General features: G+C 46.0%; 1 protein-coding gene and 1 long non-coding RNA gene across 3 annotated transcripts; one reads left to right on the top strand and one right to left on the bottom strand.

Moving 5' to 3' along the window:
- Positions 1-24,317, bottom strand: FBXW10B (F-box and WD repeat domain containing 10B). The gene is made up of 14 exons (XM_080993632.1): positions 23,643-24,317; positions 22,977-23,120; positions 21,262-21,468; positions 18,678-18,805; positions 18,287-18,406; positions 17,737-17,846; positions 16,931-17,134; positions 15,594-15,715; positions 14,134-14,282; positions 13,167-13,309; positions 6,122-6,280; positions 5,223-5,488; positions 2,975-3,109; positions 1-1,376 (listed from the first exon to the last, which is right to left on the bottom strand). Exons 1-14 carry the CDS (start codon positions 24,184-24,186, stop codon positions 502-504), a joined length of 3,306 nt encoding a protein of 1,101 aa, XP_080849758.1. The 5' UTR covers positions 24,187-24,317; the 3' UTR covers positions 1-501.
- Positions 1,328-17,174, top strand: LOC308470681. 2 transcript variants are annotated; one of them, XR_013982545.1, is made up of 3 exons: positions 1,328-1,450; positions 3,584-3,681; positions 16,984-17,174. It is a non-coding gene; the product is annotated as an uncharacterized lncRNA (long non-coding RNA). The 2 variants fall into 2 exon arrangements; XR_013982546.1 differs by lacking the exon at positions 1,328-1,450 and adding an exon at positions 1,970-2,094.
- Positions 24,318-25,821: the final 1,504 nt, after the last annotated feature.

Below are 25,821 nucleotides of genomic sequence, written 5' to 3' on the forward strand. Positions count from 1 at the left end.
TGTTGTAGCCAGGTTTCTTTATTTTGTGAACATATATTAATTGATGGTGACTCTTGGACACCTGGAGGATGTCCTCAATAAGACTGCAAAGTTTAGAATATTTTTATTAAGATTTGGGCTATATGGTGAGCTCTGAGAAGTGTACACACAGTCTTAGAAACAAAGCTTACAAACAGAATCATTCTAGAGTCATGTTAATAAACCTTTCTCTAGAGACCAGGAGCATTTGTAAACAGCACTCATTGCAAACTGGAAAGACATTTCTTTGGGGAGTGAAGTAGTTTCCCCATCATATCCAGCCCACCCCACCCCCAGTGCAGCCCAGAGTCCCACCTTCTCAGCTATGTGAAAATCTGGAGAATTCAATAGAGTTTGTTAGCATTTTCTGAAAGGTAGCTTCAAGCTGAGGGTAAAAATTCAGCCCAAAGCTCTCCAGTGCCAGCTGTTTGGTTTGTAGGCAGTTGTTTGGAAGGACTAGCAGGCTGCTTTGAAAAGCGAAGTTCAGATGAAAACATTCTCTCCAAGTTCAGGAGCTGCAACTTTGCCCGCCTTGTTGAAATCGTCGATGGGAAGACCTTTAATTTTCCTTAGCCAGGCATTTTTACACTCTTTTTCTCTGTTTGCTATAACCTTGGTCTTCTGTGCCTGATACTCGTGCGCCTTAGCTTCTTCATACTCTTTCATCTGTTGGGTTGTCAAAAGCCGGAACCCAGAATTGAGCCGGTATGGGTTTGGGGTGTGGGTGAAGAAGAGTTTGGGTCGCCGTGGTATCATGTCTCTATCGGGTTGGGCAATCTTCATTCGGGGCACTTTGATGGATTCGACAGAGCTTGTAAAGTGACCAACGACATGCCCTATGGCAGGTGGAGATGGTATCTTTGCCTGGCGAGAAATTTTCCCCCCTCTGGCCAAGTTGCTGCATGATTGGGAACGTGTAATAGTGGGGGCTGGGATGAAGGATTTCACCCTGCTTCCAAGCAAGGAGTTCTTTAAGCTTAACTGCAGTGTTTTGGTTTCATAAGGTGTGGAAATCCTTTCCATGCCAATCATGCAACGGGCAGCCTTCAGTCGTTTCAGCTGGGTTGATGGATCCATTTTCAGTTGCTCTGGACTTTGGGCAGCAGGGGTCTTTTTGGGCAAATTTTTCTGGAGAAAGGCAGGCCCCCAGGCATCTTTGATGTTCATATTGTATGCCATGTTGGCACTGACTTGGTCTGTCTGGTAGGCATGCTGCATTGTGCTAACAGTGAGAAGTATCTGGTCACCAGACAGGGGACCATGGAAACGCCTCTTCTTTATGTGCTTTACGAAAGCATCAGCATCCTGGCCCAATGCAAAGTTGCTGGCTAAGGGCTTGTTTTCCTCTAACTCATCTCCTGTTTTCAAAAATAAAAGTGAGATGAGTGAAGATTAGCACCTGGGGGAAGGCAGGGCAGAACTTGGAGTACAGGTCTGGTTCCCTACTTGGTAGAGTAAATAATCAGAAGACCCCCCAAATGAAGTCTTTTAAAAATCCATGGATTGAAAGAGGAACCTATGGGGATGGTGGAATCAGGAGCTCCACTGTCAGAAGAGCTAGAAGAAGAGTAGCTAGCTTCCTGCTGAATGCTTCCCCTCCCCTCTCTCTGTGGGACTGGGGGCTGTGGTTTGTGCAGGATGGAGGGGGGCTGAATGACTGAATATGGGTGGGTGGGTAGGGGCCTGCAAAGCCTGATGAGTAGAGCAGGATGGGGAGAAGGCATGGGTGTTTGTTTGAGGTGGGGAGGAATAAATCATGTTGGATGACACTTTAGTTTTAAAGGCAAGAGTCCAAAGAGGGAAGGGATATGACTAGGAGGAAGGAGTGGTGCCAGATGATAAGCTTGTTGCTCAATGGCTCACAAAAATGTGGAGTTCACTCTGCACATTACCATGTAAAGGAGGGCCCGAAGTCTTCAACTCACCTAACTGCAGCACTGGGTTTACTGTGAGATGAATTCATTGTTGCTGATGATGTCAAAGTGGTTGCCATGGTGCGCCAAGACAAGCACAGTTCCAGGCTACTATTATGTCATGCAGGAGTGTGAAGTGGATGTTATGGAGACGAAGGGTAGAGTATGTGTTTGACATTTGTACGATCTAAAATGTATATTGGCTCTGTTTCTCTTTCTAATTGAACATCCCTTAACCTGCTGCTTTGTGGTGCTTTGTTTATCCCATTTCCCACCTGTGTCTTTACTATTTCACTTTAACATGTAGTAAAGGATATTCCCGTGCCCTGACCCGCATTTTACTTTCCTCACCCTCACATTCCGTCAATCTGTTTTAAAATCTACTTTCCCCCCTTCTGTTTTGCCAAGTCAATAGCAGGTTCTTTAATGGATCTTTGATGGACCATAGAGTGCTTAGTGAGGGGAAAGATTTTTATTTGAACAAAATAGGCTTCTCGTGTAAAACCTCCCCAAACAATCTATGATTCACCCTCTTACACAAAGAAACAATCACCAAGAAGCTATCCCCACAATACCTTCACTCAGACAACCCACATATAGCACCAGATCACCAAATCCCTTGTTCCAGCCATGGGGGGAGGGGCGGCCTCAGGAACAGCAGTGTCCAGTCTGTGATGCAGTAACGTTGACTACGTTGCCCTGCACCCAGACTCTCTGACTCAAATGCCTCCCCGGCCGTCACCTGGGATGAATAGGGCTCCTCCCAGTCCCATAATCTGGGCAATCGAGCCCCAGCTGGGCCACCCTCAAGGGCAGGAGGGCTCCTGCGAGGACATGCAGCCTTAAAGGAACAGTTGATTGCGCAAGGCCAATCCTAAGCCTGCTCGATCCTTTGGCATTTCCACTACACCTCCCAAATCTACAATTTGCATACTGTTTATTTTGAGTATGCTAATCAGCTCTGGTGGCCTAAAGCTGGACTACAGGAACAAATGGCACCTTTAAATGCAGCTGCACATTTTCAATTCACCATAGTTCCTTACCTACTAGAGTTGTTACAGATTTTGAATGCGCGGCAATAGAAAAGAGTCTAGTCTGCTCATCTGGCTTCATTTCCAGGGTTACCACATTTTCGCGCATCCTGGGAAGAGGTTCCTTCGAAATTTGATAACGAAGAGCTAGAAAAGAAGGGAATCGTTTCAGCTGCTGTCTCCAAAGCACACTTATTGTGAAGGAAGTCCTACTGAACTCAGTCGGACTTTCTTCCAAGTATATGAGAATATATGAGAATATGGCTATATGGCTGCAATCTTCAAATGGCTTAACTCCAGAGTTGTGTTTTGTGGATCAGTGGGACTGTGCATGCCAGTGAGCTTGTGATTATCAGTTTTGTATCAGCTACAAACATCCTAAACATGTATGAGCAATGTATCACTTGATATCTGTTTCTTCTCTCCAGAAATTCTAGTTAATTTGAATATTGCTGCGGTTTGTGAAATTAGAAAAATGTGAAAAGTAGTCTGATAGGACTTCTTCACAGAAGGGATATCTAACTACTGTGTAGTTGGTCTTGTATAATTCTTAAGAACTTATTAGAATACATTCAAAAGGAGTTCTTCAGTAGAAACCAGTCTTACTCTTCATTATTCCAGAGAACCAAGATCAAACCCATCTTGCAAAACTACACAAGGATTCCTGATGAATATTCCTAGGAACCCAGAAATATCCAGCCTTTCTTTCTGTAATGGAGGTAGGTTTTATAATTGCTTTAATGCTGCTTTTAATATATGTGTTATATGTTTATTGTTGTTAAGTTGCTTTGAGTAACTTTTGTATATATAAAAAAGAAAAGTGACTAATAAGTTTAAGCAATAATAACCTAGGAGAATGTCATCAAGCAGAATATGACGCCATCTGAGGAAGTGAAAGTGGCCCTAGATTGTATCTTTTCTATTCTAAAGCCACATTTCCTCATGGAGAACCTTTTAGGGGTCACGTGACAGTCTTGGGTGTGGCCCAAGTGGATGAACAATGGATGTAACTTTTATCTTCCTACAGTAGCTGAGACTCTAGCCACACAAATGTGCTAGGTTTCTGCATGCGCATGTGCGCGCATGCACACACACACACACAGCCACGTGTCTCCATCCTTCATCCAGGCAAGTAAGAGGTATTATCTTATTGTAAGGATGCATTGCAGTCTGGATTTGGTCTCTGGGCATAAGGCTTCCCCAATCCTGCTCACAAATCCCTGATTATATTACATGAGTTCTGCTGTTTACCTATCCACAAAACAGTATAAAGTAGGACATTGCAGAGCACTTGTGTTATTAAAACCTACAGATAAATCTGTCTCTCTTCAAACAGCCACCAATGACCTGAAATATCCCCACATAGCCGTCTGTTTTGCATATGTACCCAGAGCTGGTTCATATGCTCAGATTTTGGTTGAGTTTGCTTTACCCTGCAGCAAACTGAGTGGGCAAAAGGAGTCTGATTACTCAGCACTTGCACAACTCAATGGCTGCATTGGGATGCCATGCTAAAGCATAGTTTGATGAACAAGCTGGAGTGAGCCGCCGCAAGCCTCAGGTTTGAAAGGTCACCCATCTTCTCTGGTACAGCCATGAAGAGGCACTTGGAAGCTCTCACTTCTGCATAGCCACAGCTTGTTGAGTTCTCCAAACCAATAAGCTGTGCTTAATGTCAATGTAGTTCAAAGCTAGCTTGTGTCAAATAAACCATCGCTAATGTCAACCATGGTTTTGCAGTTGGGGCAAAACAAGCAAGCTGTGGTTGAGCAAAACCTTCCATACTCTTCTTTGTAGCCACAGCAGAGTGGCAGGGGCAGTTGTGTGAGTCAAGACTCACTGCAGATTGCTCACATAATCCTAAATGATGATATATCCTTCAAACTGAGGTCCCCGGATGTTGCTTGACAGCAGTTATCATCTCTAATCATTGGCTAAACTGGCTGCATATGATATGAGTTATAGTCCAACAACATTTGGAGTACAGATAGATTTTTCATTCCTCTTTGTGAGTGATAAAAGGAGGATCAGACCACCCTTTTACTGCATGTCAAATGCAGCATAGATCAAATGTGATGCTTATCATCACAGGGTATTAGAATTTAAAGGAGAGATGACTGAGGCTGTATACAAGCCATCTAAACACCCTGGAAGAATTTGTAAAAGGGTGAAGAAGTCCCTCCCTTCTTGACGCCTACCAACACTTGCAGGATTTCACCTGCCATTTAACTTAATACTTGATGGGCATCAGGAGCAGTACCTGGAGTAGCATTTCTGAAGTATTTCGTCGACTTCCGAATAATGTCATAGGAAAATACTGTTTTGGTGTTGTAAAGCTTCCATTTATTCCTGTGGGACCGTTTCTTCCGCCCAGAAAGTAAATGTGGTGGCATTATTTGCAACGCTTTGTCGTCAAATTTGCTCTTTTCTTTCCTTTTAGTTAGTTGTTCAGAAGCTAGTGTGTGGTCCCAAACTACTTCCTCAAACTGGAACATAACCACACTGCCCAGTGCATTGACCAGTAGCCTAAAAGAAAGGCAAAGGTAGTGAGAAAACACCATGGCCAACTGTCAGAAAGTACCAAACGTGTAGTGCTATAAACTGAGGAGTGAGGCATTATTATAACCTTCAATCTGCAAGGAAGGAACGGTGGTATGGATGTAGCTTACTGCCACACTGCCTTTTCCTGCAACTAGTGACATGATTTTATTTTTTTTTCAAATGCAAATAGCAATCACGTGGCGGGGTGGAAGACTGAGAATTATAGAATTGTAGCAAATGGGGGAGGAGAAGTTTTAAACTCTTGTTCCCTTGGTGCAATCCTAATGAAAATTGCTCCTCTAAAGCTGTCATTTGCATGGGGGTGGTTCCATTGGTTTCATGTAGATGTTAAACAGCCATAGGGGATAACATCAAACCCTGAGGAACCCTGCACTGAAGACTCCACAGGGCTGAAGAGCACTCCCCAAGCGTCACTCTCTGGAAACATCCATCCAAACAGGACCAGAACCACTGCAAAGCAGTGCTGTCCACCAGCAATTCAGACAATCACCCCAGAAGCAATCCAAGGCCCTTCACAAGCCAGCCCACACATTTCCTCAGAAATGTATATGACAACCTTTATTATTTAAGAAATGGGAAATAATGTCTGCAACCTACGTGTTTTCCACTATACAGAAGGACACCACGGGGTCACCTCTGCTATTGGCTCTCAAAACTCTCAGGCAGGTCCCTGTCAGGAAGTTGAATATGCGTATCTTCCCATCCGCACAGCCACTGATGACTCTGAGATAGAGAAATCCCAGGGACAGAACCTCCCTACAAACAAGGAAAATTGTTGAAATACAGCACTTGCTCTTATGAGGACAACATTGAGACTGTAAAGGTGTCTTGGTGTAGAATGATGAATTAACACTCCTCAAAGTAAACAGAGGATGTGTTTTACAAGGAATATTCATGACTGAGGTGAAGTTGGAGGGGATTATTACTCCACTAGTACAACTTTGTCTATTTGCACACACACGTAGAATGCACATAATGCAGTCAATGTTCATTAATTTGAATTAGTCTATTCTAAGTAGAACTTAGTGGAATACCACCCTGTAATGGTTCTAGGGGTTGCTCGTGCATAAGCTTGTCCCAACCTCTGGCTGGGTTGCCTGAGTGAACCTTTCCTGTCCGGGCAGCCACTCGCCCGTGACTGTCTCAATCGCTGGCAGAATCTGTCAGTGGGCGTTTCTTAAACTTCTTCCAGCAAAGAAGCTCTTCGACGCCAAGTCTCCTCCTACTCTCCCTGCGCGGAAGCCTTTTGCGCAAGGAGGGTGTGGGCAGCGGAGGACCCTTCTTCTCCTCGCTGGTCCCCGGCAAGGAATCATGGGACCGCCTCGCCGATTCCCCCATCTGCCCCCTTCTCCACTGGAGCTACGTTGATTCTCTTCCCCAGAAGACGGGCTGCCTCTCCCACTCCTGGGACGCTCTCTGGGATCTCTTTGGAGCTTGCTCTCTCCCTCGGACACTGATGGCAGTTCCCTGACATCCACCTCCTCCTCAGGACCCCTCCCACCCCAGGCGCGATCTTCCGGCATAACCTCCTCCCTCTCCTCGGCCGACGATGTGGGAAATCCCCTGAAAGAGCTGGCATCATCTTCTGAGGATTCAAAACCAGCCTCCCATCCTCTTGGATCTCTTCCCGCTGGTTGACCCTCCCAGTCTGATTCTTCTCCCTCGGACACCTCCTCTCCCTCCTCTTCGGAGGCAGGAAAACCCACAAAATCCCCTTCGTCGTCCGTGGGTCCAAATTCCTCCTCCCAGAATCTCGCTAATGGTTTGGGCTTATCCGGGAACAAACTGTGGAATTCTTCCACCAGATACCCGTCAGTGATTGATTCAGCAGGGACCCAAGTGTTTTCCGACCTAGGTTCCCCCTCCCAGGCTACCAAGTACTCTACCTGGCGACCTCGCCACCTTGAATCGAGTATTTCTGTGGCTTCGTTACAGTGTTCCCTCTCCTCTACCTGCGGGTGGGTGGTAACCCCTCCCTCCTGTCCCGGGAATTCCTGCCCCTCCCTGTAAGGTGAAAGTAGGGACCTATGGAACACCGGATGTATCTTCATGCTGTCAGGCACCTTGAGTTTAAATGCCACTGGGTTCACCTGCTGTATTACCTCAAAAGGCCCCAGCCGCCTCGGCTGCAACTTCTTGCACCCTCCCTTTAGGGGCAACCCTTTGGATGACAACCACACCCGGTCTCCCACCCGTATGGCCTCCCCCTCTCGACGGTGCCTGTCCGCCTGCCTCTTGTACACTTCCTTGGCCCGCTCCAAGTTCAGCCTTAGTTGCTGGTGTAAGGCCTCCATTTCCTCCACAAATTGCTCAGCCGCAGGTACACTCCATCCTTCCTCCCCCCGCCCCGGGAATGCCCAGGGGTGACACCCGTAATTGGCCATGAAAGGGCTCATTCCCGTGGACACGTGTTCAGAGTTATTGTATGCAAATTCAGCCAAAGCTAATTTCTCTACCCAATCGTTCTGTCTCTCGCTGACATAGCAGCGTAGGTATTGCTGGAGTATGCCGTTCGCTCTTTCAGCTTGTCCGTTGGTTTCCGGGTGCCTCGCCATCAAGAAGCTCACCTCAACCTGTAGCAAGCTCATGAGTTTCCGCCAGAACCGGGAAGTAAATTGTTTCCCACGATCCGAGATTACCCTTAAAGGAGCCCCATGCAGTCTGAAAATGTGATTCACAAACAGCCTGGCGGTCTCCTCTGCCGTTGCTGCATGTGAGCAAGCTACGAAATGGCACATTTTAGTCAGTAGATCAACTACTACCATGACCGCTGTCTTTCCCCTAGACTTGGGCAGATCTGTCATAAAATCAATGGACACCACCTCCCAGGGCCTTCCCGGTGTGGGTAAGGGTTCCAGTAGCCCCGCGGGGGCGGCCCTTTCCCCCTTAGCCCTCTGGCATTGGTCGCACCCTCGTACATATTCTCATACGTCTTCCCTCACCTTTGGCCACCAGAATTGCCTGGTGACCATTAGCATGGTCTTGTGCTGTCCAAAATGCCCAGCTGTTGGGTTGTCATGGAGTTGCTTAAGTACCTTCCCCCTCAAAGTCTCCCCCGGTACATACAGTGCCCCTTATAGTACAGTAGCCCTTCCTTTTCCTCAAACCCTCCATGGACTTCCTTTCCGTCCCTGAGCTCCCTGATCTTTGTCTGAGCAAACTCATCGTCTCTGGTGAGCCCTGCCAGTTCTCGTTTGCCAACCAACGCCCCCCTCCACACCCACCGGTCCTCGGGGAACACGTGCCTGGTCTCTGGTGGCCCTTCTCCTTCCATGTACTCCGGTTTCTGGGAGAGAGTGTCTGCCCTTACGTTCTCCTCTCCCGGCACGTATCGGATCTCGAAGGAAAACGTGGCGAACTCCTGGGACCACCTGATCTGTCTCTGGTTGAGCACTCGCGCGGTCCGCCAGTATTCCAAGTTCTTGTGGTCAGTTCGGACCTGGATCTTGTGCTGCGCCCCTATCAACAGATGTCTGCATCGCCGAAATGCCGCATAGATCACAAGCAGTTCTCGGTCATACACAGTGTAGTTTTGCTCTGACTTGCTCAGCTTCCTGGAGAAAAAGGCACACAGCCTCCAGTTCTGCTTGGCCCCGGGTTGCAAAAGGACCGCTCCAATGGCGCGGTCGGACGTGTCCGTTTCCAGTCTCATGGGCTTCTCCTGATCCACGTGCAGGAGCTGCTCTTCCGAGGCGAACACCCTCTTCAGTTTTTCAAAGGATTGCTGTGCATCCTCTGTCCACGTGGACTTCTTTTTGCTACTAAGACAATCCGTTATGGGCGCTGTCAAGTGAGCGAAGTTCTTTATGAACTTCCTGTAGAAGTTGCTGAAGCCTAGGAACCTTTGCACATCCTTTCTGATTTTGGGGGCTTTCCATTGAAGCACTGCCTTTACCTTGCCCGGATCCATGGCCAGTCCTTTGTCTGACAGCCTGTAGCCCAGGAACTCGACCTCCTTGGCATGGAATTGGCATTTTTCCAGCTAGACCCACAACTGATGCTTCTTCAATCTCTGTAGCACCTCCCTGACATCTCTGACGTGTTGCTTTTCATCGTCCGAATAGATTAAGACATCGTCCAAAAAGGCTACGCAATTCTTGTACAGCGGGGGCCCCAACACATGATGCATGAATGCTTGAAAGCAGGCAGAGCCCGATTGTAATCCAAATGGCATGACTAAGTACTCAAAAGCCCCCAGGGGGGTGAACATAGTCGTTTTCCATTCGTCCCCCTCCCTTATCCTAATCAGATTGTAGGCTCCCCTGAGGTCCAGCTTGGTAAAAATCTTCCCCTGCCTCACACGTGTCAAAATATCATCAATCCTGGGCATTGGGAAAGTCACGGGTTCTGATACCAGGTTTAGGGCCCGGTAATCCACGACTAATCTGGGCTGGTTAGTCTCCTTTTTGTCCACAAAGAACACTGGACTGCCCCCCACCGCCTTGGATTCCCTTATGAAACCTCTCTTCAGGTTCTTGTCAATAAACTGCCGTAGCTCCTGCATCTCCCGGTTGGACATGGCATACAGCTTACCCACTGGTAACTGAGCCCCTGGAAGCAGGTTGATTTGGCAGTCAAAGGGCCTGTGGGGGGGCAGCTTATCTGCCTCCCTTTCGCTGAAGACCTCCTTCAGATCAGCATATTGTGGTGGCACCTCCCCTTTTTGCTCCAGGGCCAACCCAGCCACCCTGGCCACCACCATTCTGGGTTCCTTCCCTCCCAGACAGTGCTCTAAGCAGTAAGCTGACCCAAAGGTGACCGACCGCTGATGCCATGACACCACTGGGTCATGCATTGCCAGCCAGCTCATTCCCAGTATTATTGGGGGTCCTGCCAGCGTGGCCACGTGAAAGGCAATGGTTTCCGTGTGCCTGGAAACCCTCATTCGCATTGGCGGTCTCTGGTGCGTCACTCCCCCCCCCCCGGAGTTCCCTGCCATCGATGGTGGTCACCTGCAAGGGAAAGTCTAGTGGTAACAGGTGGAGTTGGTGTTCCAGAGCGAAGTCTCTGCTGAAGAAATTACACGAGCTACCAGAATCTAGCAGTCCCTTCACTTTGACGGGGTGCCCGTTTGGGAGTTCTAGCACCACCTCTATGGCTATAGCTGCCTTGGGGGGGAGGTCAGGCTGGGGCACTTCTATTGGTGGCTGGCCTGGCTGCTGCCCCTGCTGGTTGGCAGCCAGGCGTTGTCATTTCCCTGCACCTGCCCCTCCTCCTCCTTCTCGTCATGGTCTGCAGCCCCCATCATGCCTTGCCAGGCCTTTCGCTGAGGGCAGACCTTGGCAAAATGTCCCAGTCGCTGACAGAGGAAACACTTCTTGGTAGTCTTCCACTCCTTTCCCTCCCTTTTCCGACCTTCACCAGCGTTTGAAACTTCGCGCGCGCGCTCCATCAATTTCCATCGGCTCCGCCACCTGGGAAGGTTCCCTGGGCAACTCGGGAATGCGGTTGTCATGGAAACGTTCCGCCCTTATCTCCCGCTTCTCTTGAGCCCACGCTTCCTGGCGTACATCGATCGCAAGCACAGTCTTTGTGAGTTCATCCATCGACCGCAGGCGGGGCGCTCGGGACAACTCGTCTTTCACTTCGGGGGACAAACCCGCCTCAAACAACATTTGCATCGGTTCAGAGCTCAGATCCCACCCAAGTTTGTGGACTAACATCGCGAAACGCGACCAGTAGTTTCTGACGGACAGGCTCCCCTGCTTGCACCCCATCAGCTCCCTCCGTGTCATGCTTTGCTGCACCTCGCTGGAGAACATTGCGTCCATTGCCTGGTAGAATTTCTTAAGATCTTTCAATGCATCATTCTGCGTCACCATTAGGGGCCTGATCCATTCGCACGCCCCATCCTGCAGATGTCCAACAATGTAAGCCACCCTCTCCCCGTCATCAGCAAAGTCATTTTTCTGCACTTCCAAAGCGTACTGAATTTCCGTTCGGAAGGCATTGTAGTCTTGGGGCTTTCCACCAAACTTGTGTACCAGCCCCTGAACCTTCCTCCCTATTGGGGTGGCTCTGACCTGTGCATCCTGAGCCCGTCTCTCCTCCAGCCGCGCCGTCAGGGTAGCTACATGTGCCTCCAGGTCTCGGTTCCTCTCGACCAGACCTCGCACCAGGGCTTCTTGCTCTGTCCCTCCGGCCGGCTCTGTTTGGCTCATCTTGCTGCCTCTCCGGGGCTGCGCACAAGCAACGTCAGGGACTGACGGATTGCTGTAATGGTTCTAGGGGTTGCTCGTGCGTAAGCTTGTCCCAACCTCTGGCTGGGTTACCTGAGTGAACCTTTCCTGTCCGGGCAGCCACTCGCCCGTGACTGTCTCAATTGCTGGCACAATCCGTCAGTGGGTGTTTCTTAAACTTCTTCCAGCAAAGAAGCTCTTTGACGCCAAGTCTCCTCCTACTCTCCCTGCGTGGAAGCCTTCTGAGCAAGGAGGGCGTGGGCAGCGGAGGACCCTTCCTCTCCTTGCTGGTCCCCGGCAAGGAGTCATGGGACCGCCTCGCCGATTCCCCCACCTGCCCCCCTTCTCCACTGGAGCTACGTTGATTCTCTTCCCCAGAAGACGGGCTGCCTCTCCCACTCCCGGGACGCTCTCTGGGATCTCTTTGGAGCTTGCTCTCTCCCTCGGACACTGATGGCAGTTCCCTGACACACCCCTAGTTCCTACCCTTCCCTCATGTGTTACTCTGAGCAGAAAATATGTCAAGCAAGTGCTGTTTACTAGGAAAATGACAAATTGAGGTTTAAACAGGCTGCCACCTGAAGTGAAAAGTTACTGCAAGAATGCACCCGGATCAGCAGAGCGCTAAACGTAAGCAAACAAAATGTGAGCCAATTTACTTTTAGGCAGTTGAGGGAGAAAGGAAATCAACACCGTGTTGAAGGATTGTATGCTGACATAAGGCGCTGGGTGGAGAACTGTCTGAACTGAGAACTGGCATTGGCTCGAGTCCAGAGATGCTAGAGGCACCTTCTTCTATGTGCCAAGGCAGGCCAGCAGGAACCTGGGAGAAGTGAGACGAACTTAGAGAAGAGGACCACAGAGAGTACAGCAAGAGTAGGTGACTCTTCAACTGTTGTTGGACTCCAACCTTCATCAGCTCCAGCCAGCATGATCACCATTCCCTAGTGAATGAAGAGGCACAACTTGCTGCCTTTCTGGAGTAAAGTAGTCTGATGGAGATGGAAAGTGAAAAATGGCCACCATCTTTCAGAGGCCTGTAACCACATGCCTTCTTTCTCGCTGTATCCTTTCATCATTACCAGTTCACAACACCATCACTTTTGAGATGTGATATAGACTAAATATTAACTGAAGTGGTAAATCCTATGAACAGCTTTAACGTAGAGGACCTTTGAAGGTGGAGACAAGCCATTCATAGTAGAGTCATGCTAGGTTCTCTGGTCTTAGGTTTTTGCCATCTTGGAGGTGGGTGGGAGTTAAAAGAAAAGATAAACCTTGTATGGTTCAAAAGCAGAGAGCTGCCTCATCTCGTACAGAAGGGATTTTGGCAATGGGGAAGATTCACAGTTCCAGTTAGCTTTGTCCTTTATAAAAACTACTACAAACACATAAGGATCAAGAGTCATTGCTAAGGACATCACAAAGTCTGCAGCTTTTCAACCGCAATAAACAATACCTACATGGGGTGTCTGAAAGCCCCCAGGCATCTCTTGTGATTTCCCAGCATGCTCCATCCCAGGATATAGCCGTCATTGCTTCCGGTCAGAAGATGCCAATCATCAAACGACAGGCACGTCACAGGGCCCAGATGGCCTTGTAAAGTCTGGAAAACGAAACAGATTTGTTTTTGCATGCTCTTTAGAGGGTTCCAGCAACCACAGGATTATGATGCCATTGTTTACTTTGTTGGTGGTAAAGATGTGACTAACCTCCACTGTCCGCCTGTTGCTGAATTCTAAGCATCTAACCTATCAGAAATGTCAGCTTTCTTGCTGGAGTGGGAAAGGATCAAAATAACCCCTTTAAAAATAGTGGGGAGCAAGGAATCATCAGACTGATTAGGCTAATTTCAATCCCAGGAAAATTTGTACAAAGCATAATTAAACATATAGACGAACAAGTCCCGCTGAAGAAAGACCAGCAAGACTTTCTGTCAGAGAAGGTTTGCCTCACCAAACATTCAGAATTCTATGAGTGTGTCACAGACATGATGTATTGCAATTAGCAACCACTTTTGGTGAAGTTGCACACTAAATTCCTATTGCTGCCTAGAAAACCCCAGCTGCCAGGTTCAGTTCCCATATTTCACTCTGAATGAGTGGTCACTGTAAGCCAGCTCTCTTCTGATTGTTTGACATTTGCCTGGGTTAGTCCCTTTGCTATCCCTGTATTCATGAAATGCCAAAGAAGCTTGAAAGGTCTTGCTGACCTTTCTCTGTGTTCCCAAGGAAGATAGAGCCCCATTGTTGCATACAAACTTTTGGCAAGAGCAGTAGAGAAGTATGGAGGGCCATATTAGCCGCCCGCCCACCCACCCCGGCCTGAGTTTCCCCACCACTGCTCTGACTCCACCTTAAATGTGTTGCTTGGTGCCACATACTGAGCTGACAGCATTTTCAGAGTCAGCCGCTGCATTTTAAATCTTACCTTTATCAGTATACATGTCTCAGCATGCCACACTTTCACTATGCCCTTATCGCAGGCACTCACGACATGTGTTTCATTCATCTTAGCAGCCCAAACAATAGCTTTGTGCGCGAAAGTCTTAACGCATTTTCCAGTTTCTATATCCCACACTGTGAAAAACACAAAAAGATGCCATTAATTCATTTCCCCACAACCCTGAGCAGTCCCCTGGTGCCATTAAGCTGAAGTGACGAGTGCAGGATCTCAGAGACCTTGCCAAAGACACAGACAAGCTGGGAGATGGACAGTACTTTCTTGCAAAAAAAATCTCTAAAGGTGGCAGCATGTTTAGCAGCAGCATATGCTCCAAAGAGTCACTCAGTCCCCTTCCTCCTGAGATTGGTAGGATGACCAAGCAACCCCCAGAACTTGCTCTGGAAGCAGAAAAGAAGATCCCAATGAGGACTGAGCAGCCTTAGTGGCCTTCAGCCAAAATAGAATGCCAAGTGTCTACTGGAGAGGAAAAATGGAAAACTGTGTGTGTGAACAGTCTTGCTTGAGCCCCTTGCAACTTATGGAGGAAGGCATGATTCCTTGAACTGGAACACTCCTGTTAGATACAGTGGTACATTGATTCTCGAACTTAATCTGTTCTGGGAGTCCATTTGACTCCCCAAACTGTTCAAAAACCAAGGTGCAGCTTCTGATTGGCTGTAGGAGTCTCCTGCACTCAAGCGGAAGCTGTGTCGGACACTCGGCTTCCGAAAAACGCTTGCAAACCAGAACACTTATTTCTGGGTTTGCGGCATTTGGGAGCTGATTTGTTTGGCAACTAAGCCATTCGAGAACCAAGGTACGACTGTATTGAGGATGTACTGCAACACGTTATTCTGCAATAAAAGGTAAAGGTAAAGGACCCCTGACAGTTAAGTCCAGTCGCATACGACTCTGGGGGTTGCGGCGCTCTTCTCGCTTTACAGGCCGAGGCAGCTGGCGTTTTTCTGCAGACAGTTTTTCCGGGTCATGTGGCCAACATAACTAAGCCGCTTCTGGTGCAATGGAACACCGAAACCAGAGCAGCACACAGAAACACCGTTTACCTTCCCGCCAGAGTGGTACCTATTTATTTACTTTTTGGCATGCTTTCAAACTGCTAGGTTGGCAGGAGCTGGGACCAAGCAACGGGAGCTCACTCCATCGCGGAGATTCGAACCGCTGACCTTCTGATCAGCAAGCCCAAGAGGCTCAGTGGTTTAGACCACAGTGCCAGTAGGAGCCTTCTAATGACTACAGTTCCCAAGATTCTTTGGAGGAAGCCATGTTTGTTTAAAGTGGTATGATTCTGCTTTAAAAGTATCTTGACGATGTGGTCATAGTTCTGCATTACAATTGTTTACCCTTTCATTCTTCAAAATTTAAATTTAACTATAGTATGTAGATTTTCCCGTATTTCCTTGGGAGACAGGCAACGTTTTGCTCACATTTTGCTGTGCAGTCTTTGGATCCAGACACAAACTTGCTCTTGTACAAATCCAGGCAAGTGATGCTTCCTGTGTGGCCGTTGAAAATTTTCACACACGCCCCAGTGAGGATATTCCACATTCTAAAAGATACGGATCAAGAGGATGAGAAGAAACAAACACTGAAGTTGCATGTATGTTACCAGCTTAAAATATAGCTAGGCTGTTTCCCCCATCAATTTGGATCAAAGCGGGTTTAGGGAAAATTGCATCAAAATGCAGTATTTCTCAAGAAACAACAGAATAGATGCGCATTGTGGCCAACATGGTGTATACATTGCTTTCCAAACTAGTAGCAGAAGTGCATGAGATGCTGAGTAAACAGAAGAGTGTACACAGCCAAAATATAACAAGTTATTGAAATTTCAAGCATATCTAGATAGGGGTGCAACCAAACAAATGGGAATAAATATCTGGAAGCAATATGCTTTGCCCGGTCTTTCTCTGTTTGGATTACGATACTGGGGTTAATGCTTCATTTCCCCTTTTCTACTATGTAGCTTACCAAATTAGTATGGGGATTTGCAATATGTGGCAATGGCCGATCCAAGGTGAGATTGAATTGGTAGATGTGTGCATGAAAATTGCTTTAAGTTCTGACATTCCATTCACCTATCTTCTTGTCCGATCTGTTGGTACCAGGTTTTATAGCTTCTCTAGTGTATACTAAAGTTTAAATAATGTGATGATATGGGTATGATATATTATGGAATACAATGTAACACATGGCACTATACTGTTGTTGTTTTTTAATGTGCTTTCTGGGTTTCAATAAACAACGTTCAGAAGCTGACACTCCCTAAAGAACTGGAGCCACCAACAAATTAGTCCACCAACAATTTATTTGAAATTCTGCAAGTGAGTTGCAAGTGCATTGCTGTTTCATTTGTTGTTGTGTTCTGTAGTCTGTGGCTCTGTATTTCATTACTGTGTGAAGTGCCCTGGAATTGGAGAATGAAGGATGGTATATAAGAATAATTATTTTCTTTAAAAAATAAAATACAGTAGCTAATTCTGGAGCTTCCTGGCTCCAACCATTATTTGCCATGGCTTCACCCAGTGCTGGAATGCACCTCTCCACAGATTATCCCTGAGCCCTCATCCTTGTTGTGGGAGTACATAACTTATTTTAGACTCAAGGAGCATAATAATACAATGTGAAGTATTTGTAAGCCCCACCAGCAACAAGCACTCAAGGGATGTTGAATTAAATGGGCCGTAAGTACCCTTAACATCTTCCGTATTTTGCCTTTCCCCCCAAAATGCAATGTAAAGATGTTAGGATCAGCACAGCTCACCTGATGCTGAGATCATAGCTGCCACTCAGAAGCAATCCTTTCTGTTCATTGAGGTACACAGCCCGGATGCTACCAGCATGTCCCAGAAAGACAGGAGAGACATAGCGCATCTCATCCACATCCATCAAACGGACTTTCCGGTCCACAGAACCAGTGGCCATCAGCTTCCCACCACCATAGTGAATCACTCTGTTTGGATCCAAACTGAAGAGGAAACGAAAGTTGAAGGGAGAACCTGGTTTTATTTGATAGACTTATTTCTTTCATATCCTGCCTTTATTCCATGGTGGAATTCATCATGACAGCTAATATAGTATTCCCAGGAGGTCCCCCATCCAAGCAGCAAACAGATCCAGACCTGCTTAGCTTCATATGCCCTCACACCACATCCCTGTTTGTAGCAACAGATGCATCACTAACCAAACATTCATCCTTGCAGTCATTTTTACTATTTCCCAAAGTCTAAGCCGCCCAGATCTGGTTTCCTCCAAGTGTTGTTGGCCTCTATGAAGGAACTGAACTGGACTACTTGCATGTATTATGGGAATGTACGTTCTACTTGTACCACTTGTGGCAACTTATTCAGAGGCAGGAAGCAGATAAAAGACACAGAGGGTTTCCCTTAGCATGCTGCTGCTGGGGAAAAAGCTATATGTAGTATTTTGAAAATATCACCAGAGGTTCATGGGTTTACAAAATGCCCCATATGTTGTGGAACATTGGTTGTTGTGAGGCACATCTAGAGATTTGGGGGGGGGGGAGGGGGTGGAATGAGCCAAAACACACTTCTTGCCAGGTACACATACCTGTCTATTAGAATCCGGACATTATACCCACTGCAGAAGACATTCCGTTCTTCCAACTTGACAATGTCTACCTCTTGTCCATGATATGCTTTGCGCAGGTATTCATTCTCCTTAAAGCAGAATGAGGAGCAATGATGGCTGGTGATATGAGAGAATGTCAAACGAGGAAGTAGGTGGCCTTCTGCTTCAACTGGCAGAAATGGGCTTTGTCTCCACCACCACTTCCATCATCAGAAGCCCCCTCTACCCAGTATGGAGAGTGTGCTAGGACAAGACAGGTACGCAGACTCCCACCGCAAGCTGTGCACACATATGGGCTATTATTCCTTTCTTTGGGAAAGAAGGAGCATAGCTTCAGGTTGACACAACTTCACACTTCCATACTCTAGGCATGGTTTCTCTCTGTGGTTTCTCTCTCTTTCTATCTTTCTTTCTCTCTCAACAGAGAGATCAACCAATGGCAGAGAACTGAATAGGGCCCAAGAATTTCCCACCACCTACTCAAACCCAATCCAAGAAAATCCAGGAATGCAGAACACCCACAATGCACCTTTATAGTTACAATTAACTTGGCCTTGCTTCGGATGATGTCACCTTCAGAGTTTATGCGAGGAATGGCAACATTGACAATTTTGGCATAGTTGGAAATTGCTCCTTTAGGGCATGAACCCTGCAACAGAAAGAAGACAAAATCATTTAGTTTAATATGTCAACACTGAAATGTTAGACCAAAAATGGCTGCAGTTGGTGCAAGATAATGCTTGGCCTCTGCATGGGAGGGCAGGTCCATCCTTACTGACTGCACTCCACACACTATGACTGCAGATATGCAATACATTGAAAGCACATTATTTCCCCCAAAGAATCATGGGAACCGTAGTTTGCCCCTCAAAGAGCTACAATGCCCAGTACCACAAGGGTTGAGGAGAATCCCACAGTACCTGCAGGAATGCAATCTCACTTTGGAGAGCACGATTTGCTATCATATCCCTCTTGATTAGTTTGACCAGGAAGTCCCAGTGTGCACTCACGAGAGCACATCTGTTCAAGGATTTCATGTCCAGCATTCCTAGAGAATCACAAAGAGAAGCTTGTTGCTCTGTTGCTTCCTAAAAGCATTAGAAAGCTGCTTCAGGGATTTATTTAAGACATGCTGAAGCCCCTAAGCTTTTGTCAAACTCTGTCAAGTTTAAGAGGCCGGAAAACATTTTTTTTTAAAGAAACAAAAAACAGAAAAGGCAATGGGCACAGAAATAACGAAGTTTATTTTTTTTTTTTTTAAATAATCTTTATTAAAGTTTCAAAAGGTTACAAAAAAAAAAACAAAACAAAAACACACACAAAAATAACACAAAACACTACATAAAAAGAAAAATTCCACCTTTTAGGTCTCATTTTCAATAACTTCTTTTCATGACTTCCCCACGCCTCCCCTTATTGTATCCCAACCCCGATTGTTTATTCAAGCAAGTTTTTATCCTTAATGTCCTAATCATAATTTATTAATTTACTTAACCATAAATTATTAATGTGATTCTTTATAATAATTTTAAACCTTAATTTAATTAATTAATTTAAATTATTTAGCAATTTTTAAAATATATACCTTAATCATACATAAAAAAAGATAAAAAAAAGAGATATAAAAACAAATAATAAAATACCTTCCCTAAGATTGTCCCTAATTCCCATCCACAGATTCCCCATTCTTATAATAATAAAGAGCATATAGTTTTACACTGCAAAATAAGAATCAGGCCCCCTTTGGACTTCTAAACCCCACCCTTCTCTTCCCGGTTTCAATCCCAAACCAAAGTCCCATTAGTCCATCTTTTTAGCCTGGTAACCTTACGTCCGAGGCTCTCGGATCTCTCTCAGTCCCTTTCCGCCGGCTTCTTCGAAAATCTTTCATATTGAACGCCCCAGGTCGGGAAAGTACCTTCTCCATGTTAACCATATTTCTTCCAGCAAGGCCTACTTGTTTAGAGGTGGAGCTCCAACTCTGTTTCTTAAGTCTATATGTCCCAAATAATCCAGTTTTCATCTTAGTCGAATTGGAATTCTTCTTGGCAGGTCTCCGGCTCTCTTTTATCTTCTGTAACTTTTCAGCCACCCCTTCTTTCTGCTCCTCCTGTTCAGCTGATGTCTTAGTCTTTGGTTTCTTTTCTTGTCCTGCTGCCTGTGTTTTGAGCATCAAGTCCCTTTCCAACTCAGTAGATATATTTTCTGTTGACTTCGGTTTCATAGGACTTGTAGACAAAACATGGCCTTGCTCTATCCTCTCTTGCAGCTTTCCCATGAGAAAAATAAGCTCTTGCAAGTCAGCTCGTATTTCCCGACCTAGTTCCATTCTTGTAATATCCAAGAATCCCCTCTAGAGGGATTCTAGTTACTTAGTATTTCTTTTCCCTTCCGATCCAAAAATCAAATTTATTTGTATCAGTCTTTCTTTACTTTCAATATTTTGTAGCAGTATAGCCGGTTAGAATTTAAGCTTTGATTTTTCCGGCTTTGACAGCTAATTTGACAGCTGTCAAAAGTTTTCTATAAATCCTCTGCAGGCTCTTTTCACGGGTTACTCCCGGGCTTGAGAAAGGTGGTACTTAGTCCAAATAATTAAACTTTTGTCCTCCGGCACATTAGCTTAGTCCTTTAAATCTGTGGAATTTATATCTTTTATCGAATTACCCCAATTCTTCACGCAACCTTAGTTGACAGCTCCTTGCTTCAAAATGTTTACAATAAGGGGGGGGCGGACTTCCCTTTTTTTCACCTCCCCCGCTCGTGCCAAGTTCGTAATCAAATTATTTGTAATCCAATTTCCCAATTACTCACGGGTTGTTGTTCTTGATTTTAAGTCCAAATTTTAATAGGAAGAAGTCAGCGCTCTCCGACAAATGGCATGCGGCTTCGGCAGGGGAAGCAGAAGACTCACAGCACCACACCGCTCCCCGGCACCCGTTCCGTAGCCTTTAAAAAGGCTCCTTCGCGAGTCGGGAGGGCGCTTAACGATGCCCGCCGAGTCACCATGTCCACGGGCTCCTATGCCCGTGGTTTTTGAGGGTCCCCGTGTCGCCGGCACGGCAAGACCCAGCCCCTGTCAAGCCGATTCCCTCCGGAGCTCGGAGGGAATCCGCCATTAGCCGATCGCGCTAACCCGGAAGTCTCGAAATAACGAAGTTTAATATCGGCGTATATGGTGGTGGCACAGGTAAGGATATAACAAAAAAACTAAGCATCTAACTATGGACACCTTAGAAAATACAGCTATTTCTGCACAAATTAATGAACTCAATATGATAAATGTGTAGCCATTAAGTATATTGTTGTCATATCAGAGCAATATTGTATGTTTTAGAGTCTGCTTTCCCTGTTCTCCTTTTTAACCAATTATGTAAAACATTAAATTTAGTTTTTAAAAGACTATACTTAGAGATTCCTCATAATCTGAAGCCCTTGAATGTAGCTTAATTTAGCTTGTGTATAAGTAAATCTGGCACTGTGAGGAAGGCAAGGGGTTCTTACGCAATATGAACTTGGACAAGTGGATGGGCAGACAGCGAATGAAGTCTTTGAACTTGTTGACTTTGAAGGGCTTTGTGGGATGGGTGGGTACAGGCTCCGCGACATTCAGTATGATAGAACTGCTGGCGGCTTCATCCATGTACTCTGACATTACTTCAGACATCTGATCTGACTCTTTGCTCCAAAGCCTTTGCAAACGTAGACGACCTGTGGAGTGGATGAGAAAACCAACCAAGGGAGTATTACAGAGTGGCCATAAAAAGAACGGGCAGAATAAGAAGCTTAAGTTACCCTCTATAGCCCCGCAGTGAACAAGCAGCCTGTGCCTTTGAGCAATTGGACCTCCTCATACATATGTTATATATGGACCATGGCTTTGTAGGTGATGTAGCCAATGTCTCATACAGTCCCACATCTCAAGAGGGACTATGCTACACCAGATTTCCATTATGCCAACTGGGTAGTAGTTGTGATTATTTACAAACAAGATGTGCCTCCTGGAAAAAACCCAGGAACAATGAAAAGTCATGAATTAACATAGAAGTGGTAGAGCTGCTGCTTCACAGGCAGAAGGTCCCAGGCTCAATATCCAGCATCTCCAAGTAGAGACCTTGGAAGAGACCCTGGTGTGAAATCATGGAGAGATGCTGCTGGTTGCTGGGAACAACACTGAGATAAACAGACCAGTGGTCTGCCTTGATGATCACTGATCTCATCAAAACATCCACTACTGTTATTCTGGCTGTTATCTATAATTACAACTGGTGGACTGGATTGCTGGAAGGGGAATTAAGTGGAATGAGAAGAAGAGCAGAGCAGGATGGCCCACCAGAGCTACAGGGTAGTGCAGCTCAGGGGTATCAACAAGCCTTAACATAACTTGAGTGGGGAAGGCTGATCTCAACTTTCTGATTGAGAGTTTCCCAACCATGACCTTGGGATGGCCGGCATGGCCACAGAAACTATGCTGGAGAGCCAAGACTGCCACCAGAGTTGAAATCACAAGGAGGCAGTTAAGTAATGCCATAGCATGTTTTGTTCAGGCTAACAGTGGCATTGCCATCTGTTCCCCACCCACCCACCTGCTCATACTGGGTGGACCTCTTTTGCTCCAGTGGGGTGCCACTGTTAGAAGCAGACATTGACATTTGGCTGGAAGACAAAGTCTAGTCTGTTGGATCAGCTGCAGAGGTTGGTGGGGTTGACAGCATGAGCTTTGTTGTACACTGCTCTTGTGATAAGGGATGGCATTGGTTAGGGTAATTTGACAAAAGGGAGATGTGACCATCTCCCAGCCCCACCACGAGTTTAACTTCTAGCCTAAGGAAGAACTCTGGAGAACTTGAAAGTTTGCTCACTATTTTGTGACATTTTGGCTGACCCAAAAATAACTATGGATTTTGCATATTAAAAGTGGCATATATATACAGTGGTACCTCTACTTACGGACGTGATGCATTCCGGGGTGCCATTCGTACCCCAAAAAGTCCGTAAGTAAAGCGCCACTTCTGTGCGTGTGCGTGACGTGATAGAGCACTCCTGTACATGCACAAAGCACGCAGATCACTTATGCACAAAGTGGCGAACCTGGAAGTAAACACTTACTGGTTTGCTGTGTTAACCACAAAAAACGCAACGTAAACCTAACGCAACTAGAGGTATGACTGTATTAGGAATGGGAAATGGATGGATGGATAAACAGAATTAAATAATACCAAATAAGTCACTCTTCTCTGAAGCAACCCCCGAGGTAAAACCAGAGGTGTGAGATGTGAGGTGGCTCCGAACCTGGGAGATAGATTTCTCTTGCTTCTTAAGAGGAATCACATCCTTGCTTGTTTGATCTTCATCTGGCACAGCTGGAAAGATTGAAATAACACAGGAGATAGAAAAAAATGAAAAAACAAAACAGTAAGAGACAAACATTTCACAGGAAATGATTCTATATCTAGCTTCTTTGCTTTTTGGTCTGCAACCAAAGGAAGAGCAGTTCCAAGCTACACTTAACATGGTCCTCTCTGAAGTCAGGTATGGGGAAGTTCTGGCCCTCCAGATGTTATTGGACTCCCACTCCCATCTGACCCACCCAGAGGTGATGGCAATTGAAGTCCAGCAGCATCTGGAGGTTCCCCACCACACCCACCTCTTCACATGAACTTCTGAATGTAACTAGAACCTTGAGCAACGTAAGCTGGGACAGTTCATTCAGTTTCGCTGGTTGACCACAAGCAACTAGGATGCCGGCTGCCCCACACAGATCTATGCAATGAGAATTAGCACAATAGTAAAGGATACTGTCCATTTCCCCCTCCACACATTACTGGGATGTCTGGTTGAGAGTCAGAGATAGCACCTTCAGCCCCCTAATACATCAGTATTACCTGTTTTGTTGTCCGCCGATTTGCAAGTGGCCTCATCTTGGCTCAAGAGGATGCTAACCAGGTTGGCAGCCATCAGCAACAACTGTGAATCACACATCTGCAGCAGAAGCAAGAGGTAGTTTGCTTTGCTCCAGAAACTGGCATTTAAGAACCACTTCCAGAGGTCTTCCATGGCACGCTCCAGTTTCTTCGGATTAAGTGCCCGGTCCAAGGTGGAAGATGCTGCGAAGCTGGAGCTGACGCAGGAACGGCTGTAGGTGAAATCCTTGCTATTGGTGGACTGCAGGAGGTTCCAGGCATACTTCAAGAGGTCTTGGCTTTGGAACCGTTTTATGATCCCCTTCAAGAATTGCCCCTTAGAAATATGGCTGGCCCGCACAAACCACTCTCGGGTAGAGAGAGCCTTCCAGGACAAGATGCAGGATTTGCAATGATAGCAAACAGGCACCAAGTCTGTTTGCTTGTCACACCGCAGATCTGGAGAGTACTCTAGTTTATATTCCAGGAGCTGTGGAACCACTTCCACCACCGGGTGGGTCTTCATTGTATTAGCCTGTGTTACACACACACTAACAGACACAAGGGCCACCAGCCAAAGGCAAGCAAGCAGCTTCCTAAGAGTCTCCCTCCATGACCCTAAATCTCTGTCTAGCAGCAACAGTTTTCTGTTTGTGGAACTCGTTATTTTTCAGAACTCCTAGGAGACACAGTTAGTACCATAATTCTCCTAGAACTTGCCAGGGCAAAACTGTCTGCAGCTAACATACCTTATAGATTCTAATAGATGGAGAGAGCTGCTTCTGTATCATGATAGACACAGAAAGATCAAACATGGCTCCGGGTTCAGATTTTACCCACAAAATACAGTTGTTGGGGAGGGAAAATGTACATTCCCCCCCAATAAACCCACAACCTTTTGAAATCCTAAATTCCTGGGTGCCAAGCCCTGGAGAGTAAAAAGCTGCTGCCATCTCTCTGAAAAACTTGGGAGGATATTGGTGGGTCTTGAAGGGGAGGTCTATTTGAAAGAACCATGTTTTGTTTTGTTTTGTTTTGTTTTGTTTTGTTTTGTTTTGTTTTGTTTTGGTTTGGTTTGGTTTGTTTTGGTTTGGTTTGATTTGGTTTGGTTTGGTGTGGTCTCCCAGGTGCTTATGCTTGCATGCGTTTACCAGAAGTGCGTTCACCAGAAGTCCATCCAAAGTTACCATTAGTTTAACACATGTTGAGTTTACTCAAAAGTAAGTCTCATTATATTCAACTGGCCTCCCAGAAATTCTGTCTATTTGTTTCACTGTGCATCTTGGCCTACATTTTCCATTTAACTCATTTAACAGCAAGTCTCTCTCCTAATAGACTTATCAAACTCATTATAATTGAGCACACAGTCTTCTGTGCTGTTTTTGTCTCCATGAGGGAGCAGTTTGAATTCACACAGAATCTCATCTACCTCTGCTTTCAGTCTGGGGAATTCCTTTTGGCCCTCTTCCCAGTCTTCTTGGGATTTTACCATTCTAAAGGTGTTTGGCGTCATCTGACTTTAAATCATTTTATGAATTATTTTGACAGCAATAATTGCAAAGGAGAGCTCTGGTACATCACACTCTTGTTTACATCCCTTACACTGTGAAATCAATTACTGTCCGCTTCGTGTTCAGTTTTGAAACCAGTCACTAATCTCTAATAAGGTCTATGTGCTTATTGTATTACTACTACATTTCTATCATATCTGGTTTGCTTCCAGGTGGTCAATATTCTGTGGGAGGGATTCGATCATATGTTAGCACATTTAGGTTTGGGTTGCAAAAGTGGATTAAAGTGTTATTCTGCAGCAAGCTCACTTAAAAAAAAAAAGGAACCCGCTCAGATTTTTTGCAGTAAGAAGAGTGCAGACCCTCCAAGCTGCCCAGAGTGGCTGGGGCAACCTATGACTAGGTGGGGTATTATTATTATTATTATTATTATTATTATTATTATTATTATTAAATAGGACTCCCTATTTTCATCAGAGGAATGTTGGAAGGTGTGAAAGTGTAGGGTAATGATGAATTGATGAAAGCTCATATAATGCTCAGTAAATAGTGGACGTTGCATAACCTCTGTGCAAACAAATCCAAATGAATGCTCAACAAACAGTGGGTACTGTGCAGGTTCCAAGCAGTCTTTGTGCAAACAAATCAGT

This window comes from Podarcis pityusensis (assembly GCF_964106645.2).
Source record: "Podarcis pityusensis genome assembly, chromosome: 2".
Lineage (NCBI taxonomy): Eukaryota > Metazoa > Chordata > Lepidosauria > Squamata > Lacertidae > Podarcis > Podarcis pityusensis.

What these genes read in the sequence shown, in the direction of transcription:
- FBXW10B (XM_080993632.1), bottom strand. Translation starts at nt 24,186, where the DNA reads ATGAAGACCCACCCGGTGGTGGAAGTGGTTCCACAGCTCCTGGAATAT. An exon ending in ATCGGCGGACAACAAAACAG is followed by an intron (nt 23,121 to 23,642) that starts GTAATACTGATG and finishes CAATCTTTCCAG; the next exon opens with CTGTGCCAGATGAAGATCAA. An exon ending in AGACATGTATACTGATAAAG is followed by an intron (nt 13,310 to 14,133) that starts GTAAGATTTAAA and finishes TTCGTTTTCCAG; the next exon opens with ACTTTACAAGGCCATCTGGG.